The following is a 19,492-nucleotide window of genomic DNA, read 5'->3' as shown; positions in this document are numbered from 1 at the left end:
TTCTGTCTGCCCACGAAGAGTGGCCTTGGATTTCGGTTACAGAGCACGTCGCTGGATAGTGGGAGCGCGATAGGTCATCAGCCGGGGTCCGGCGGGCCCACGGTGGTGACGCGGAATGCCGGGCGCCGCTGGCTCTCGCAGAACTCGCAATCCTCCAGACAGCACTCGGCCGAGGATGGGATACGTGGGGGCAACGTGGGCGTCGGAGGGCCCGTTTCGACCTTGTCCTCGAGTCAGGCCCCCGGTCAAGCCGCGCCTCCCGCCCTGCCGCCGCGCAGAGTCAGTCCGGCCGCGGATACGAGCGAGATCACCAACGCGGGTCCTATCTCGCGTGTCGACAGGTAATATCGCGTCTATCGCTTTTCTATTTAAACTACTCGCCGCCATCGGAGAGTAGTCCCGGCGTGTCCTAAATGTTCTGTGAACTCCACAACTAGTGGTATCGCGCGCTGCTTTTGGCTCGATAGTTGAAACAGCTAGTAAAGACGGCAAATTGAAAAATTTAGAAAGGTTGATTGCGAATTTGGAAAGATTTTGTGAATGCATGGTTACCGCGCGCAGTGGAATCGTACGTGTCGTACGGAACGTCGACGTGGTGAAACACCTTCGTCGCTGAAGAAGACATCCAGCTCGGATCTCGCGAAGTTAGCGTGACTGTCGTATGGGAATGACGGAGACACTCGCACGAACGTTATCTTGTTCGTGCGCTTGTCCTTTCCGCCTAGATTCCCTCTAGATGCTGCTGGTGTTTACATACGATGTAAGTTTCATGAAGCCCAACGGACCATCGCGAGGACTACTCTCATGCTACTTCTTCCTGCACTCGGATACTCGCCCGAGAGTGACCTGGTTACACGAGAGAATGTAAAATTCATCGGTCAAATACCAAATCTAGAGTGACGTCGGCCGTTCTCAAGGCCGATTGCCTGTCTATTAATCTGTGACTCCCTGGACAACTGGAGTTTTTCAGGAATATCCCGCACGATAAACATTTGATATTAAAAGTACCAAATTTCATACGAGAAGATACAAGATGCAGAAAAGATTTGTCTTTTTCATGCGAGACGTTTCCATCATTACTCGTAAATAAATCTAGCGACAGCAATCGCTGTATTATCGTGCGATCGATTTTAACAGATAAAAAGTAAAGATGGATAAAAACGTGTGACACACGAGAAATATTTCGCAGCGTTCAATGTGGTTATATATTGACGCAAACGTACGCGGCGATATGGATTAAAAGAGAGGGTGATCACTCCATCTCACCGTCTTCTTACTCGGACCAAAAGATCGCTCTATTTAAAGAGCGGTTCTATTTAAGACATCGCACTATCAAAGGAAACGAACGACTCTTCGTGCCATGTCGGTTAAAAGGTAAATATGATTAATCGGGGACAGATATTCCCGTCCCCAATTGATTTGTTCCGCGCGTTTCGTCAACTCCATATGTGGAGCGATATCGACGACAGGTTATTCGCAGCGAGTATCCGAAATACGCTTTGTCACCTAGTTTCACCGTTCCTATCTTTAGCCCGAATTAATTAATAGTTCCATAAATCACACGCCTCGGATGTCGAGCTGCTCATATAAATTCTCAACGAATTGTATTTGTCTGAAAAGAATCATCGACAACTCTTTTCAGCGTTCCATCAAATGAAGTTCAGGACCCTCGTAAAATCGCGATGACTCTCTCGACTAGAAGCTTTTGAGGCGCTTTCAGGCGGCTAATTTCGCGTTTGCCCGGTGGATCAAAATTGCGTCTAATACAGCGGCATCGGGACTTTGAGACGTAGCTCGAAAGCCCTTCGAGGAGAATTTCATTTTCGCAAACGTCTTTTTGCGATCTCTTTGATCACGCGCTAATCACGGCAGGCGGCAAAGACGATTGAATCTCCGATGGGCGACTTTGAACCTCCTCTAGTCTAGACCATGTGAAAATATCGATCATATCTACTCTCAGTTTATATCGCTTGATTCGCTTTCCAGAGAAATTCGTACAGCGAGACCGAAGCTCGCGCGCACATGTCTTTCTTATTAATTCAACTCGTGTGGAAATAATTTCATCTTGTCGTACGTAAAAATTTTCTTCGCAGAAGAAAGATACAGAAGACGAAGATCTGAACCGCGAGGTACGAAGATAAGAAACAGCCGGGGATGCATTTGTCCGCGAAATTTGAGAGATTTGCATCTACTCTTGAGAAAGACCACCTAGGTATCTGGTTTTCATACATTTACTGCGGATTTTTAACCGGCATACAAGTTCACGCGATGCACAACCTGGACGCACCTTCGCTCAGTCTTCTCTTCTACCTTTCTCCCTTTCTTCTTTTTGTGTATTACTGTATAAATATTTATGGCTGCAACAACAAGCATGATATAAATATCGTCGAATGGGAAAGAGGAGCGAGAAAAATACCACGCGTGAGAAAGATGCGGATGCGCGGGGACGTGTACAAGCAAAAACGACTGCATCTATCTTACTTGAAGACGTCGGCGGAAACGCGAGGCTTCCAACTGTGCCGACTGTCGCGTAAAATCCCCGGAGATGCTAAAGTGCACCGCGAGTCGATTTCCTTTTCCAACGAAGTAAAGCAAAATTCTGGATTCGATGATAGCAAATCAAAAAGAGGTCGAACAACCGTGCGAAGAAAGAACTTTTTATAGTTTCAGCTTGCTCGATCTCGATGCTGAGGCACGCGAAGAGAAAAGATTGCGCAGTTTTATAAAATTTGTTGAATTAAGATCGGATGCGCGTTAACATAAAATCAATTAAATAAATTAACTAATATTTGAGGAGCTACAATAAACGAAAGAGACTGCGATTGTTTTTCTTTATAATTGAATAAGATGAAAAAAGTCAAATTCTACTTCCCGAATATCATTGTTTTATTTTATATATTTTTTTATTATTAAATCTCTTTAAAAAGTAAAAATTTTATATTCGACAAGCTCTGTCTCGTCGATACTAATCGACAGCAATCACATCAATCGCATGAACCACATAAACGTCAAATAAATCTTATTTGAAGAGTAAACATTTATATATGTGGCGTAAGAATTATTATTCTTGGCACCACACACGGAACCGTTCTCGAAAAGAGGCAAATTTCGGTTGCAGAGGTCCAAACGTGTCGATCCTCCATCTCCGAAACGCTTCGGCGGACCCTTGGGAGGTCGGCTCTCAAGGCTCCTCGTACAGCGTCGGCAGCAACAAGAGTCAGACAGCGAGCGGCAGAGGGAAATCCGGCGGAAACGCGCGTGGATCCTACAGCCGCGGTAGTTCGATACCATCCCTAAAACGTCACGATACATCTACGTCGGCCACGCCGACGTCAAGCCTCAAGCAGCATCGCCAAGACAGCCACGGTCAGGTGAGGAAATCGCGGAAACGTCAGAAACATTCCGCCCGCGCCAGTTCATCCGCGAGCTTGGAAGTAGGGGGTCAAATTTATGCGGAAGTTCGCGAAAAAAAAACGATTCTATGGATCGCCGCAGTAAATGTTAATTTAAGTTAAATGAGTTCCTGCCGAGTACCTTTAACAAGAGAATCATTTAAATCACGGTTAGCGTTGATTAATATTTGCGGAAACGGCTCTATATGATTCATTCTATAATATAATACAATCAACTTTTGTTCTAAATATTATGGAGAAGGCTATAATGGGAAGTAATGTACATGGGGGTGCACACGTTTTAACTTTTTAACTTTATAAATATAAACTAATGTTATTCTTTTTTTCCGGAGTTAAATTATCGCATTATCCAAATTTATCACAGTAGAGTGTTGTTCAAATACAAATCAACGTGATGAAGTGTACGTGACGCTATGAGATTTGGTACGACACTTAGGATGTCTATTAGCGACGAGAATTCTCCCCTGTGCAGGTCTCTAGTTCCCGTCGACGCGATGCCGTAAACTCCTTCCTGTCGGGCAATAGCGGCACTTCCGGCGAGCTGTTTATCAGCGGTAACTGCAGCCGCGAACTCTCGCCCGTGCGATGGTGCGATCGCGAGGTCGACGGCGTTTACCTAGGCCGCTCCGGCTGGGTACAAGTGCAGCAGCGGTCACTCGACGAGAATCGCCGTGCGAACTACGAGAGCAACTTGGTGACCGCGACCACCGGCACTCTACCGTTGTCGCGACGGACGGCGGTCAAGTTGGCGGACTATCATTGCAACAGCGAGCCGGGCAAGTGTCCGCAGGACTTTACCAGAGGATTGGACTCGCAGCGACCCGACTTTCTCGCGCTGCACAGCCAGGATTACGATTCCATCACTACCAGCGCCTGCACGTCGCCGCACAGCATCCCGGAGTCCTTCTCCCCGCCGTCGATTACGCCGATTATATCGCCGCCGCCGGCGTTCCAGGACGCCGTCGCCGGCAGAAAATCTTCCTCCTCCAGACATTCGTCCTCTGCTGCCGTGCGTAGCAATTACGGCGGCAAGGCTCCTTTTCTACCGCGATCAAATGCCATTGTCGATAGCGACATCATTAGTCCGCCACCGTCGCCGCCACCTCACCAGGTCAACTGGAGCTCTCTACCGTCCGCGTCCAGGAAGAATTCCGGCTTGGCGTCCTCCAGATCGAAGAGACAGAACGCCAGCCAGCAGCAGCAGCAGTATCGCATGGCACAGGCCAAGTCCCTGGAAGATCAATCGTCCTCCAGAAGGTCGCAATTCGCGCAGAGATATATCGAATCATCCAGCTCGTCGTCGTCGTCGATGGGATTCAGGAGCCTCGACAGTTGCGTCACAAAGCCCATTATGCCTAGTCTGGCGGAGAACACGGATTCTTCGGTAGAGGGGTATGTAAAATCTATATGATAAACGATTCTGTTAACCAACTTGATTTTATTAATAATTAAGAATAATCACGTTTAATCTTGATTATAAATATTTAAATTTATAATTAACATTGATTGCAGCAGAGTTAAATAAACAAGAACATTTACATTCTCTCTATTAATCATCGTATTGTATTCTATTATCCTATTATCTATTAATTTGTATTTTATATGAATTATAAGTATAATAATATAAATTAATATAACATAAAACGTTAACGTTAACAAAATTTAAAAAAAAACTTAAAAAAAAATACAGTGTATTCAAAATATCGATTTTTCGATACTAGATATGAAGATGGCGACGAGGATGATAATCCTAGTTCATCCTTAAATCTCAGTCTGGTGTCGTCATCGGCTCTTGCGTTGAATTCGTCCACAGAATCGATACGTGCCAACGGCGAACGAATATCGCCCAACAGGCAAGGGTATGCATATAAACTTATGCTTATGAAAACTTATGCTTATGAAATTCTTACAAAAATAGAAATTTAACGTAGAAGATAGTCAAAATTGTAAATATTTCCTCTATCGATTTTTTAATTCGTACAATTCGCGAATATTTGAGGCCATTACTTTCACATATTTCTACTCTTGTTTAATTAATATTTTATACATTAAAAGAAAAAGTTAATTTAATATTTCACAACAAAGTGTTTTGCGATGTTATGTGAAAATGAAATGCCAAAGTGTTATGTCTAGGAGAATCCATAGAAACCAACAGGGGCTTAGAAGGTCACCCGGATCCTCCGAGTCGGGAAAACAGATGTTCAATTCGCCCTCCTCGTCGTCTTCCTCGTCTAGCAGCGAGGGACGACAAGGGCGGTCACCCACGCCTAATCCATTCAGACGTGGCAATCCCACGCGACAGCATCAGAGCGCCAGGGTCAATCAGGAAACGCCCGATTGTCATGAATCTCGAGTTAGAAGATCCAGGAGCCTCCAATTGCCGGAGAAAAGGTCACCAGGAACGACGGGTCCGCAGAGAGATCATTCCCGGGAGTCGAATGAAGCACACAGAGTCGTTGTTAAGATTGTGAATGATCGGGGTAGCGACAGGTCCAAGCGCCATGTTCTTCAAAACAGTGAGTACCATGGATATCTTACATTTTAACTTTCGCTGTTGCATATGTGTATCGAATAATTGCGATTCACGGAGAATAAATGTACGCAAGCGTACCTTTTATAAACCTCGTGTTCTCGATAAAGAGATAATTATTATATGCAGGAAATCTTTAAATCTTTATGATGAATTATTTTTATTCTTATATTTATTTTTAAAAAATGTATTTATATCTATTTTTCACACATTTCACAAAAAGATCAACAATACAAAGTTTTGTAAAACATAAAAAATGTAAAAAGAACAGAAAATTTATGAAATATTTTAAAAATGCATTAAAAGATTAACGATTAGAAATCAAATGTTTATTACATAAAGTCTGGCAATCTAACTGAACAAAAAGAAATATCTTTGAAAAAAAAAAATAATCAATTATCATGTCGGCGAATCGATCAAATTAATCTCATCCCCGTATTCGATCATTTTCCCCAAATTCTTTAGGAAAAGCTCAGTCCACAGATGACACCATAAATGAGAATCTTTTCCGCGAAACGGAGATGGTGACCGAATACCTGTATGGCACGCGTAGTCGCGTCGTGCCGAGAAATTTGTTGTCAAGCCGCTATGAGAACCGTCGCGATGAAAGCCAAGAGCAGAGGCGAGGGAATTCCAACACATATGACGTCTACATCATCTCCTCCAAGCAGCAGCAGCAATCGAAAACATCGAATTCTTCGCAGTCCCAACAACAACAGCAGCAGCAGCAGCAGTCGCAGCAACAACAGCAACAATCAAGGCGGCCGCGAATGCTGCAGAGAGGCGCTACGACACCAAATACGAACGCACCGTCCGCCAATCAAGACTTTTCCATCAGCCCAGACACAAAGCTGCGCTGCAACAGCAGCACATGCGACTTTTGGCCCCACTGCTCACAAAGGGAAACCTTGTACTCGCCGAATCAGGTACCACCGCCTGTTTTTATGAAGCTGTCACAGAGCTATCCGGCGCATCAGAGGCTCTCCACCGACGCTGGCAGCCATCGTGGAAGTGCCAGCTCCTCGCCGGCCTCCCTCGAGCGGATGGATGATCGGGAACTTCGCGAAAGAGACAACGCAAGGAAGAGCAGAAGCAGCCAGCAGGGCAAGTATCAAGAGAGACCCAAGAGCGTGCTCAAACAGGGCAATAGATGGTCGCCGTTGGAGGGAACCAACGGGAATGGTCCGTAATAGTTCGATTAACAAAAAATTTATCCCACCCTGAATTCTTACAATCATAGAAGCGGATTCTTATTTTAAATTGACAGATATTATGTCTTATTTTTTTAAGTTTTTATTTTAACGTCTAATAAGAGGAATAATTTATATTACATCCATATTAACATTTTCTATAAAGCAGGCTCCGGAGCAGAGAAAAGAGATCAGATGCACCACCGAGTGTACCGGAAGCCCGACTTCCCGGGCTCCTTCGAAGGCGCTGACAGCAAGGATAGAAGGGTGTCGCCCATCCAAGGGATGAATGTCGTCAATAGATCGCCTAGTGGCGGTCCGATCGTCTCCTCGTCGACGAACACCTCGTCGTCCTCGAGCAGCGATATCTGGATCACCACGTCGGATCGCACGGTGACGAAGAGCCCGCGGAACGCAAAGAGCTCCGGTGCGTCCACGCCGATGGAGGATGCTGTGATCGGTTCGCTCAAGACGTTGATAGAGCCACCGAAGGACGGCACGCTGTCCAGGCCTGGCAGCGCGCCCACTCGAGGTGAAGACTCGCATACAGGCGACATCGTCCTGGATCCTCATCAGCGATCCTTATCGTTGCCCAAGTCCTTCCTGGCGCACAACACGGCGGACGGGTAAGTACCTGCAGTAAAATTCTTTTCCCACGTTGTTTTCCCCGAGTATACGACTCATCCGCGGCGATAGATCTCATAAAGCGGGATCTCGATGGGAATGTCGCCCGTAGCCAGCCTTCTCGTCCAATTTGAACGAAACGACTGAGGCAATTTCGAGGCGGACGGCCTCGCAGATTCACGAATGGATTCGCCTTAAATACAATGCGCGTCCGCGGCCGCGCTCGTTTAAATCCTGCGGTTAAGTTTACTGGGTTGCCGGGCCACCGTGCCGCGCACCCGTTCGATTGCTCCCGGTAGTCCCGGTAATTGGCTCTCGATCGAAACCCCGTCGGGTATTCCATTATACGTGCTCTGCATACGCGAGTCGCGTCAGGACGGCCTATCGAACTCGATGCATCCTTGGGATTAGATTTAAGCCTCCAATACGAATGTTACGGCCGGCGTGCCCCGCACGCTTATTAGCAAGCTTCCCTGAAATCGATATTAAAGTATTCTAAGTTATTATGGGGTACACATTGGCGCGCGACTTAAAAAAAAATCCAATTGCAAATCCGCTTTTAACGAAGCACGCTTTTAACATTTCGATTTTTAGAGAGGCGCTATAAAAGTTCTCATAATTATTACTTCTGCAATAATCCGATAAAGTACGAGAAGTACTGATCGTTATAGGTACATATCGGATTTTATATATGTCATTCTTTAAAATACAATTTCCTTCAAATCAGGTTTTGAAATGGAAATAGAAATGAGTACAGTTTAAACACGTACGTATATTCGTAGATTAATATTTTTACAGCATTGAAATTCCATCGGCAAATATTTGTATAACACAAAGGCACATTCGAGATTTCACTCACGTTCATTTCAGTTCGTTTACAAGTTCCAATGTAAAGCTGTCAAAAGATACAAGTAATAAAGTATCGAAATTAAAAGTATTGAAATTTAAATTGAAAAAAAAAAAAAAATTATTGAAAGACAGATTATTCAGAGGAATCTGGAGGACTCGCGCCGCAAAGCGTCGCAGCTGACACAATATTAATACACCTGACGTTATATTTATTACACGTTAAATGACACCCTCGTCCCTGTCGAGAGACGAGAGACCGCGAGGCTGCGTCTGTATATAAAAACACGCGCGCTCACGGAAAACAGCACGTGTGAAGCTTTCAATTAAACTGTCGCAGGGAGGCGGCATGGCATCACGGCAGTCGCCGGCGCGTGCTTTATCCGGCGGGCAAATGTAATTTTAGCGACGCAACCTCGAGTATTTTCTTTTTCTACGCAGGATTGTCCTCGATCGCGAAATGACGAATGACGGAGGGATCCGCGATGATGACACGCCGCTAATAGCTGTAATCAAGCGCATCGACGTATCCCACGCGAGAAAACGTGTTAATTTCTCGTTAATTTCTCGTTAATTTCTCGCGTTGCTACCGCCGCGCCGTACCTGCATTTCGCGTCACCCTGTCAGACTGACAATAAGCTCGTTTACTCTTGAAACTCACCGGCGCGGCGGCTGCTATCGCCTGCCAATTTGCGGTCTCGCGCACGAATGCGAACGCATGCGATTCGGCGCGACCTAATTCTCAATTTAATTCCTCGACCGTCGCAACGGTAACGAACGTCAATGTCAATAATAACTTTTGCGTCGCGAGAATTTTTCTTTGTTTGGAGGCGCGCGTGCGAAGCATGACACGACGTAATCGTGCGTTCATCGAGCCGATTGAGCACGCGGGTAAACTCCATCCACCCGCGGCCCACGTGCGATTCGTGCCTTCGTGTCGACGCGGGATAATGAAGCGGGCCTCGCCGAATTGGCAGGGAACGATTTCCGATTGACTGTCGTTATTTTTTCGACGCAAAATGCCGAACGCGTTCTTCGCTGGAAACGAAGGGAAAAGGGAAACATAGAGAATACAAGTTCAACATCGATTTTCTCTCCTTCTCTCCTGAGAATTTACAATTTTCAAGTTAGCACGCGAACTTGGAATTTTCAAATATTCAATTCCGCGATATCGTCTCGTTGCCGACCGATCTCTCGATCGGCTAAACCTCGCCCGGTGTTGGTCGCTTTGGACGCGCCGCATCAGACTTACAAACTCGACGTTATACTTACGCGCCGAGTTTCCAACGTTTCTGAACTCGACAGTTAATCCGGTAAGCGCAAAGTTCCGCGAGATCCGCGGCACGTAACTCCCTGCCTTCTTTCTAACATTCGTTACATTCGTGAAACGCAAAACTTGTGATCCGCGCCGACCTCTCCGCATGAGTTTGCATTGTACAAAGTAGCGCCGGAAGCCGTTCTCGAGTTCGTCGAAGCGGAAGACGTTGGATGTCTGCGAAAAATCGCGTATATGTAAAACGTACGAGATGTTAAGGAATGCAAATTTCAAGATCATCTCGCAAGTCAACATAAAATAGTTGGTACTCGAAGGATTCAGATGAAAATTTCCAAAATAAATAAGAGATCCTCTTGATTATAAGCCGTTTTATACTACTTTATTTACATCACATACATATATATATATCTAATATTATTTATAAATAATATTAAATATATCTAAAAATATTTACATACAAATATATAGATATCTAGACGGATATTTAACATTATTTCCTCATATATTTTTAACACGTTATAAAAGCGTGTCGACAAATATTAATTTATTGATATCGCAACCATTCGCGTGGCAAATCGTTTATTTTGATGACACATCCAGATCATTGTTCATCCCTCTCCATTAACTCCGTAATAGTGCATACTACAGATCACACAGCGCTCGCCGTAAACAGCCCCCCCCCCCCCTAATAAAAGTGACAGCCGGTAAATGGAATAAACTCTGTTGTCGGCAAGTGACAATATCGATCTTTATCTAGACCGTCAAATCTCACTTTGCGCGCGCGACGACTGACGTTTATTTAATATTTATGGAGTGTTATCTATCAAGAGAAACCACATTTCCCCGTTCACGACGCCATAAAAGTGTCACCGTTCGATGTATCACGCTACCCTTCTTTTTACCAGATCCGCCTCGGGGACATCCCTTAATCATTCTCTGCACTTTTTTTTCGCCTTCTCTAATCGAAAGAATCTCCTGACAAAAAGGCATGTACCGACAAATTTCCGGAGTTATAAGGATAATAGCAAATTTCGCGAAAGACGATTAAAAATTAATTATATAACGATTAACAGTTTGCCTTTTTTGCAACTTATGATTTGTAACTTATAAGATGTATTCATTCATAAAAAGAATGTCGTTCTTTCTTAATTTAATATCTGAATCTTTTAATTTACTCGTAAATGAACTGTTGATAAATCGCTGTTTAAATAACAAGAAGAATTTGAAAGAACTTTTTTACGTGTCTTTTTTTATGTGTCTTCTATTTGCTCTGCGAAATAGAAAAATTTATTAGATCCGCCACTGGACACGGAGCAAGAACAGCAGCGTTTTATGGTCGAGTAAACTCTTGTTTACCTTTCTGGCGAAAACGACGCCTACGTGGGTCGAAAACCGTGTATGTGAGCGTGGAAACCGAGAGACGGCTTCTTGGTTGCAAAGCTCGATTCCGCGCCATATATCGATGACGACCACACGCTCGCAGTATTAATCTTCCGGAGGTCGTAATTCGCGCGACAGGTGGTCGGCCAAATCTCGAGGCATCGACCACCGATACCGATTAGACAGGGAAATTGTCTAATTGTTCGGCGGACTAATCCGAGATTAACGTCTTGGACGATTCTATAATACTCCGTACATTTCACAAATTACTCCTAGTCTTTTCTGTAGAACTTGTTGACGTATCGTTTTATCGAGATTTATTTGAAGCGCGCCTTCTCTCTTCAGAACCACCGAGTCTGCCGAACTTTTATTTCATACGAGATTACACTCGAGTCAGATTACTTTTGGAAGCGCGAGTACATAGAAAATCGAGCGCAAACTCGACAATGAGCGAAAAAAAGCGATCTTTGAAACGTATAACTGTCAACAAAAAATCAATTAATTTTTATTGATTCTTTTTTTGAAGATCCAACCTTGTGTCGAATATGCGATATTCAATCGTACGCGAAATATATAACATCGCGCATCGACCTATCGAATTAAAAGCGCTCGAAACGATGAAGATCACGCCCGCGTCCCCTCAATCGGCGTTCGCGTTATATTTGGAACTTCACCGCTCGCATCGTTGCATCCTGTTGCCGCTAATTTTCTTTGGCCCATTTCGCTGATCCTCATGTAGACGGAATTGTAGACGGACGAGTATCGATTTCGCCGCCGCACGTGCCCATTCGCACCCATAATTGGGACAGCGCTGCATCGCGCACTTGATACACTTGAAAGCGCAAACCGTTCGCGTTTCGTGTCAAAGTCAAGCGGAAATTACGATTTCTACTCGTCAGTTTGATAGCGCAATCCGGTGCCTTGATTAATCAGCGAATTGCGATTCGACGCATTTAGCGTTGCGCATCAGCAACAATTGCGCGTGCCATTAATCACTGCCCGAGTGATGCACTGCGAGTATCAAGCTCCTAAATTATCGGCTGACTGACGCGCTTTCTATGATTTTATTAACATCTAGATCACAACATTAATCGCTAAATGGTTCTTTTTTCCCCGCGCGTAATCGTCCGCGTAATAATTACGCGTCAAATTGATGTCTCACCCTCCAGGCGAAAAGAAACAGGGTCACTGTAAATGTAACTGAACAAACAAAATAAGTTGTTTCTCTCTCTCTCTCTCTCTCTCTCTCTCTCTCTCTCTGTTATCGGAAATGTTGCAAGTATTAAATTATTAGACAGAGAAAGCAGCTAGGTAGTCAAAATGATTTCTAAGATATGAATATTCGCAGTATTTTTCAGCTCTTTCGTAATGCGCATCAATAGCCAACTACGATATTTAGGTGAAAACGATCTGTTCGATTGAGACTCGTGTTTCAAGTAAGGATTACGTGACCGTGTTACGTGTCTACAATAACAACACCGGTTTGGTCAGTACCAACACGTGCCACGTAGGAAGATTTGAGATAGTGATGTCAAGTTTAAACGCATGTATATTGATCAGATCAGGCAAACGCTTTCTTCCTCGTTAACTTTTTGCTGTATATATATCTAACCACTGTCATACTCTCATGGCATGATTAATATACTTTGCATTAATAGTGTTAGATATCCTTGCATGCCAATATTATACCTTCAATCTTTTATGTATATATATACATGTGTATACATATATTGTAGCAACTAACATTTTATCTTATAATTCTTTAAAGTATTACCACACTCACCTACATTTATCTTCTTTCATCAGTAAAAACTAATATTTTTTTTACATATAAGTCTATCAAACTTTTTTCTGTCCATTTCATTGTATAAAGATAGGAAGCGTCACAAAAGTTGCAATCCGTGTCTGGTTCTAATTGTATATAATGTTTCCGCACCCCGAATTGTTCAAATATCATTGAATATGTCAAGTGAAAATATTTCTTTTTAAATCTGCATTCTACAGTATCATCAATTTTATCACAAAGATCGCATGTTGCTCTATATCCAGATAAGAATTTGTAATGTATCCAGCACTTGCGTAAGAATACGGTGTGTTGATATTAAATATATTATGCTCTTTAAGTAAGTGTAATATTGCTTTTCCCGATAGTTTCCCATTTATATGTGTATAAATTTTATTGCACCTATTGCACTTTGCAAATGAATCTTCTGTGTCAGTAAAATGTCTCCACAATCGGGTACTGTCCAGCCTTTCCATTATGTCTTTATAACAGAATGTGTTATTACTAACAAACGTGATACGCTAACAATAAGAGAAATGTTCGGAAGGACTATTTGAGAGAGGTCGCAGAAAGACGGGTGGTTCTTTGCTAGAATATAAATATTGAGATATATAATTTGTATGTGTCTTACAGCCAGGTCGTGTCTCTCTGTCTTCAATTATTTAACTACCGCAATTTTCAATTTATACTAAAACACAAGCATTACTTTTGTTTTTCCCTTACCTATATAATTTATATTTTTAACTAGAACTACAAATCATGTATAATATAAAATTAAATTCTTTTATCTTTTATATTTATTAAATTACATGTACGAATAGTTTAAATGCAAAATATAACGATTCTATTGTACTTTACTTTATATTAAAACATGATATTGATTATCTTTTACAAATGATACTAATTGTAAGTGAAAGATTTATCATTCACTTGCAATTATTACACAGAATTATATTGAATTAAATTTTATATTATATGTATTTTATTTCTAGTTAGCACAATTCTTTACATTATTTTGTAAGAAAAACAGTTTTAATATAAAATAAAGTACAAGATATTCTTCAAATTTTAACATTTTTTATTTAATTTTATATTATTACACATTGGCCCGTTAAAGAGAGACAATGGTTCGTATTCTCAGCTAACTTTTATCGATAAATGCGCGCATTTATAATAAAAGTGAGCTGAGAATACGAACCATTGTCTCTCTTTAATAAAATACATATTAATACAGAATCTTTTGCACTTTTTTTTACGGAAATAACTCTGTTTACAATTTTTTCCGTATTACATATTATATAAAAATTACAGAAATATATTTCGAATTTTTTAGCGATTTATGGCTTATTAAATAGATATACGACAAATTGTTTCAAGAACGTAGGACTTTCATAATGATGCATAACCATGATGCGACAAATGTTTTACCGCGGCGATCGCAATTCATCACGAAATTCACGTGCGAAATTTCGATTCGTTAAACTCTTTCGTTTCGCAGCGAGTCGTCCGCGATGACGCGGGATGAATTTCGAAAGTGCGAAAATGCGGACGAAACGCCATTATCGCCGTCGGTGCACCGCTGCCGCGCGCGCAATTAGGATCAAGCAACGGTGCAGGCGTTTCTTTCTCCTTGACGAACAATCGAGCAAAATGAACTCTCGGATGTTCCAGCCAGCCGGCGCGGTGGTCGAACTAATTGCGACCCTGCGTAATTACTGCATTTCGTAAACGCTACACCGTCGCCGTTGCCGCGCTGATGGAGAGTTCGGTAGAGAGAAGGGCGGGTCGCCAGCCTCCAGATGGAAATCATCAATGCTCTCCGCAAATTCCTTCCGCCGTCGCGCAATTTCCAAACGAAATAAAATGAAATCGTGAACGCGCGCGCGTCTGCGGATAGCTGTTATTTCCGCAATTACTTGTCTGATAAATTATAACCGCGAGCGTAATAGTTCGATTTGACGTTCTAAATGCGCGCGCGGAAAAGACGGCGCGGCGACGGCGGTGTGGCCGTTGTTCGGCCGTTCGCTGAAGGATGGAAGCCCGTCGCTCAAAGTAACGCGCGTATCTGTGACCGCATACAAAAATAGGGCGACTTATGCGTCGCAATTAAACCCGCCACTCGCGGCGGTCACCATACGGCGGAATGCACGACGGGCGTAGCAGGAACGGCAGTTTTTAACTGCTTGCTCTCGGCGCGCGCGCCCGTTCACCTCCGCTCCTCGCGTATCCCGTTGCTCAATTATTCATCGGCTCGCGCGCATCGTGCTCGCCGAGAGCGTTGCCGGGCTACGCCGAGAAACTTCACCGTAGACACCGTCCATTTGCCCCGGCGTTCCACCCGCAGAAGCGTGCCCCTTTTTTTTTGCAACCTTTGAGTGACATCCGAAAAAAAGCGCCCCGTTCGAGTTCCGTTGTTCGCCGGTATTCTCCGCTGCATCGCGTTGTATATACCTCCGATTTACCGCAATAATATCTTTTTCTCAACAGTGAGATGTTTCAAGTATTGAGACATACTCTTCTTCCTTTTAAGCAAGATACTATTTACAATATTACCTTTATTTGCATCGTGCTTTGTGTAGAAACTGTGAAAATTAAAATTGAGAATTTTTTGGGTTTAATATCAATTTTATATATAAAGTATACATAATTGAAATTATACATATAATTTATATGTATAATATATAATATATACGTATAAATTGAAAATTGCAAAGGATTAAATATACCAAATTCAATGAAAGATTAGTATTAGAAATAATTTGTTTTCTGGCGACTTTTTTCTGACTGAAAGCTTACTGCACGAATTTTAAGTGTGTGAAATACTCGTTACAACAGCTGATCTTAAATTTAGTTTGCTCATTTCACAAACACGTCCCGTAAAATACCTACGTTGACCCAACTTATAATGAGCCGAATGAATACTAGGAATTCTCAGCGACATTCGAGCGAACTCATAAAGTATGCGCGGCGCAAGTACAATTACACTTCTTGTTGAACGTGTTAACCCATTGGCTTATCATTCTCGACTTCGTAGACTGAGACTGTCAAAGACGTATGCCAAATGAAAAAGATTTTGACATTTAACCCTTTACACTCTCTATAATATTTTTCTCTCTAATCTCAGACACGCTCAATTATTGCAATATTGTTCAGTGTTATTATATGACCACACATATTCTGTTTAATAATTGCGAACGTTAGAGAACTAAAAATAAAGAATTTATTTCAATATCATGACAAATTATTGTAATTTGAAAACTGATGCTTCAACATTTTAACAAATAGTAAGAAATATTAGGCAAAATAAATTCTTAATTAATTTCCAAATTAGACTTCTGGAAGGGACAAAATCTATGTAAATTGAGGATAATATTCGAATTATCTCGGATTTTCGTCCCCGAATATTTATATATGGTTTTTCATATTATTTACAACGTATATTACAAAGTAAAGAATTAAAAAATGCATGATCCGGATGCGGATTTACTTTGCGCTTTACACTGCGAAGAACCCTTCTATGATTTCGTGCCGGCTGCCGGCCACACGTTATTAGAATTAAAGTGATGGACGCAACGCTCGACGAAGATTATGCAGCGGTCGAGCGTTTTGCGCTCTCGTGTTTGCACTAATGTTCGTGTACTTTACGGTGGATTTTGCAGCGGGCATCAATTAGTTGGGACAACGGCTCAACAGAAACAAGCTCGTTCCCAGCGTTCCGCCCAGTCACATGGAACGCGATCGAGTCGAATCGAAAGGGGCGAGGCGAGCGTTTCCCACCCTCCCCACACACCCGCACTCCCTTTTATCCGAATTTCCTGAATCGTTAAACACGGCCCGACCGGCCCGTGTTTAGTACATCGTTCGACATAGTCACACAGGCTGTTTAACGAGGGTACGAACGACCGAGACAAATAATAGCGGAACGTACGCGTATATGTATCGCGGCGAGCGAATGGGATCGCAGCGTGTGATATCCGGTTTTAAATTAAAGATTCGTACGTTCGTTAACGTATATGCACTATGTACTTCCGCTTGTTTCGATGCCAGCCGCCAAGTGATATTCTCTCGTATTCAATCGCTACACTTTCCCCAAAGCGCGGGTTTGTACCCTCCGGATTCGGCCTTCAATCTCTCATTCATCGGCCGTCATCCCACACACAGCCTGTGTATGACGTCGAGAAATCGCGCAAATTATTTCCGGACTACAAAACGTAAAGGGAATACACGCGAAGCATTCACTTTGCGAGATGCAAATTGAAATACAGAGGCGAGAGCTCCCTCTGATGGATTTGTCTCAGATATATATTTCCGTTAAAGTGCTCGCTTTTCTTGGCTTCCGAGTATCAACCTTTCGTACAACGTAACTTCGCTGAAACGGAATCCTTTTGAGAATCAGAAAGGGGAAACTCGCTTCCTCGCGATTACTGAATTCGCACGGATGTGCGAAGAGGGTTTTTATGCGACGCGACTCCGCGAAATCGAGCGTGAAAGATACCGAAAACGCGATTTAGCGTTCACCCATTCGCTCGTACATCCCCCTCGAGCGCTCTCGCTGCTGAGAAGAAGGGTGGCTGATCTCTTTTGGAAAGCGATCACGCGGGGAAATACTCGTCAGCTCGGACAGAAAGATCCTCCCCGCGGCAATGTGGTCTCGGTAAGACGTGCGTGCGCGCCTCCGAGCGTCTTCACGGAAAATGCAATTAAACTGCATCGCAGTAACGGAGCCGAGAGCTTTGCGCCATCGTCGATATTAAGCGAGAAAGTTATCGCATCAAACGCAATCTGCCGCCGTCAAACTGAACGCAACAACGGAACAGTAGAATTCTTGTTGAAAGTTCGCCGCCCGAAGTAAATGGACGTGATACGTCATTTTAGAATTTACTTTCTTCCGGATGTTAAATAAGGAAATGGCAGAAGATTACATAAAACAACAATTGGCTCGTTGGAAATTACATCTTTATCGTTAGACCTCTGAGTCTTCAGATATTTTAATAAGTAGAAATGTATTTATCTATATATAATATAATGATAGATATTATAAGTTTTAACGATTATTTAATTAATCTTGAAAAAGAGATTTTGCAGTTTGATTTGCGAGGTCATTTAATCACCTGATTTATATTTAACTAAGTTTGAATTAGACGAAGTCTAATGTTTGTAATTAAACTGGAGAGAAAACGATCATAAATTTAGAATCTCGATCGAGATGATTTCAATAATTCTTCTTATCACAATATTTCATAATTAAATTATCATCAAGTTGAGAAACGCTGGGAACGTGAAATGCATTTGGTAGCACGTATACTAAGCCGATCGATATTAATGATAAAACGATCGTTATGCGCCTTTGTTCGTCAGATATTCCTATCTGCACTCATCGCGCTGCAATATATGTCCGATCTAATTGCGAGCCCGTTGAACGGAATCTTTTCACAAAGCGGGGATTCGAGATTCATTTTTTCCGATACATTCTCATTTGTATGCATTTATCGTTTTTAATATCTTGCTCGGGATGATATCATTTTACACTTATATATATATCTTACATTTATATCATCTGTACTTTAATCAATTTAATCGCTTTCTATAAAATTCAACGAATAACTAAATATAATTATTAGATTAATGTAAAAAATTTCTCAAAAAGATGGCAAGAACGCTATTATGCAATTATTAGATTCGGTATTGAATAAAATTATAGAAAACTAACGTCTTTAAAAAACAAACTAGAAAAATTTAAAAAAAAAAAGTGTATACTGAAGGGACAATTTTGCTGAAATTCAATTTTCAACTTTATTTGACACGACAGACATGATAGATCTTCGCCTCAATCTAATGTTTAAGAATCGGTACATTATTTAATGATCAATCGATGTCGCGTAAGTTTTAATTGATCTACAGGTGAAAATTACACTAATACAATTTCACTATTTCTTAAGATAATTCGAAACCTTCGTCGCTCTCTAACAATCGACTTCTTTACGGTGACGCGAAGTGACGACGGCTGAGACACGTGAGAAATAACAAATCGAATTTTCATGTCTCTATAATCCCATCGCGCGTGTCTGTCGCGAAATTTCCATCCGAAATTCGATTATCGGATCGTTCGCACTGCGGGAATCGTGCGTAGAGAAACGAATCTTTCTCATCGATCATTCAGATCAATCCTGATGTACTACTTTCTCGATTTTCCAATCGTCAAGCCGTTCTCCACGCCGATTTTCAAATCAATAAAAATCAGGAGAGAATTTCTTCGAGTAGTTCGAGCGTACGGCTTCGAGAGTTCGATAAAAGAACGCCAGCGCGATGCTCTCGCGTCGATCTTGCGCGTACATGATTCATAAACCTATATCGGATCATTATCGAGCGTCCCACGTGACTAATCAATGGTTGTTGCCTCACAGAAGGATCACATTGTTGTGATCTGTCCACCCTGCCGTCGCTTTTATC

The 19,492-nt window shown here is 42.4% G+C and overlaps 1 protein-coding gene across 4 annotated transcripts in view; it reads left to right on the top strand.

The window, feature by feature from the left end:
- The window catches only part of Rhogef3 (Rho guanine nucleotide exchange factor 3), a 98,770-nt gene that overhangs the window by 24,610 nt on the left and 54,668 nt on the right, over positions 1-19,492 (top strand). For 3 of the 4 annotated variants that reach the window (XM_071772922.1, XM_071772926.1, XM_071772925.1), the window contains exons 5-11: positions 43-341; positions 3,119-3,371; positions 3,886-4,805; positions 5,135-5,272; positions 5,547-5,929; positions 6,409-7,125; positions 7,300-7,759. In XM_071772922.1, the coding sequence (XP_071629023.1) occupies positions 43-341; positions 3,119-3,371; positions 3,886-4,805; positions 5,135-5,272; positions 5,547-5,929; positions 6,409-7,125; positions 7,300-7,759 (3,170 nt within the window). The remainder of the gene's footprint in view (positions 1-42; positions 342-3,118; positions 3,372-3,885; positions 4,806-5,134; positions 5,273-5,546; positions 5,930-6,408; positions 7,126-7,299; positions 7,760-19,492) is intronic. The other variant, XM_071772923.1, reaches the window with a different exon arrangement.

The sequence above is a fragment of the Temnothorax longispinosus genome, chromosome 3 (assembly GCF_030848805.1).
Source record: "Temnothorax longispinosus isolate EJ_2023e chromosome 3, Tlon_JGU_v1, whole genome shotgun sequence".
NCBI classification, from domain to species: Eukaryota; Metazoa; Arthropoda; class Insecta; order Hymenoptera; family Formicidae; genus Temnothorax; species Temnothorax longispinosus.
This window is presented reverse-complemented; position numbering and strand designations above follow the sequence as displayed.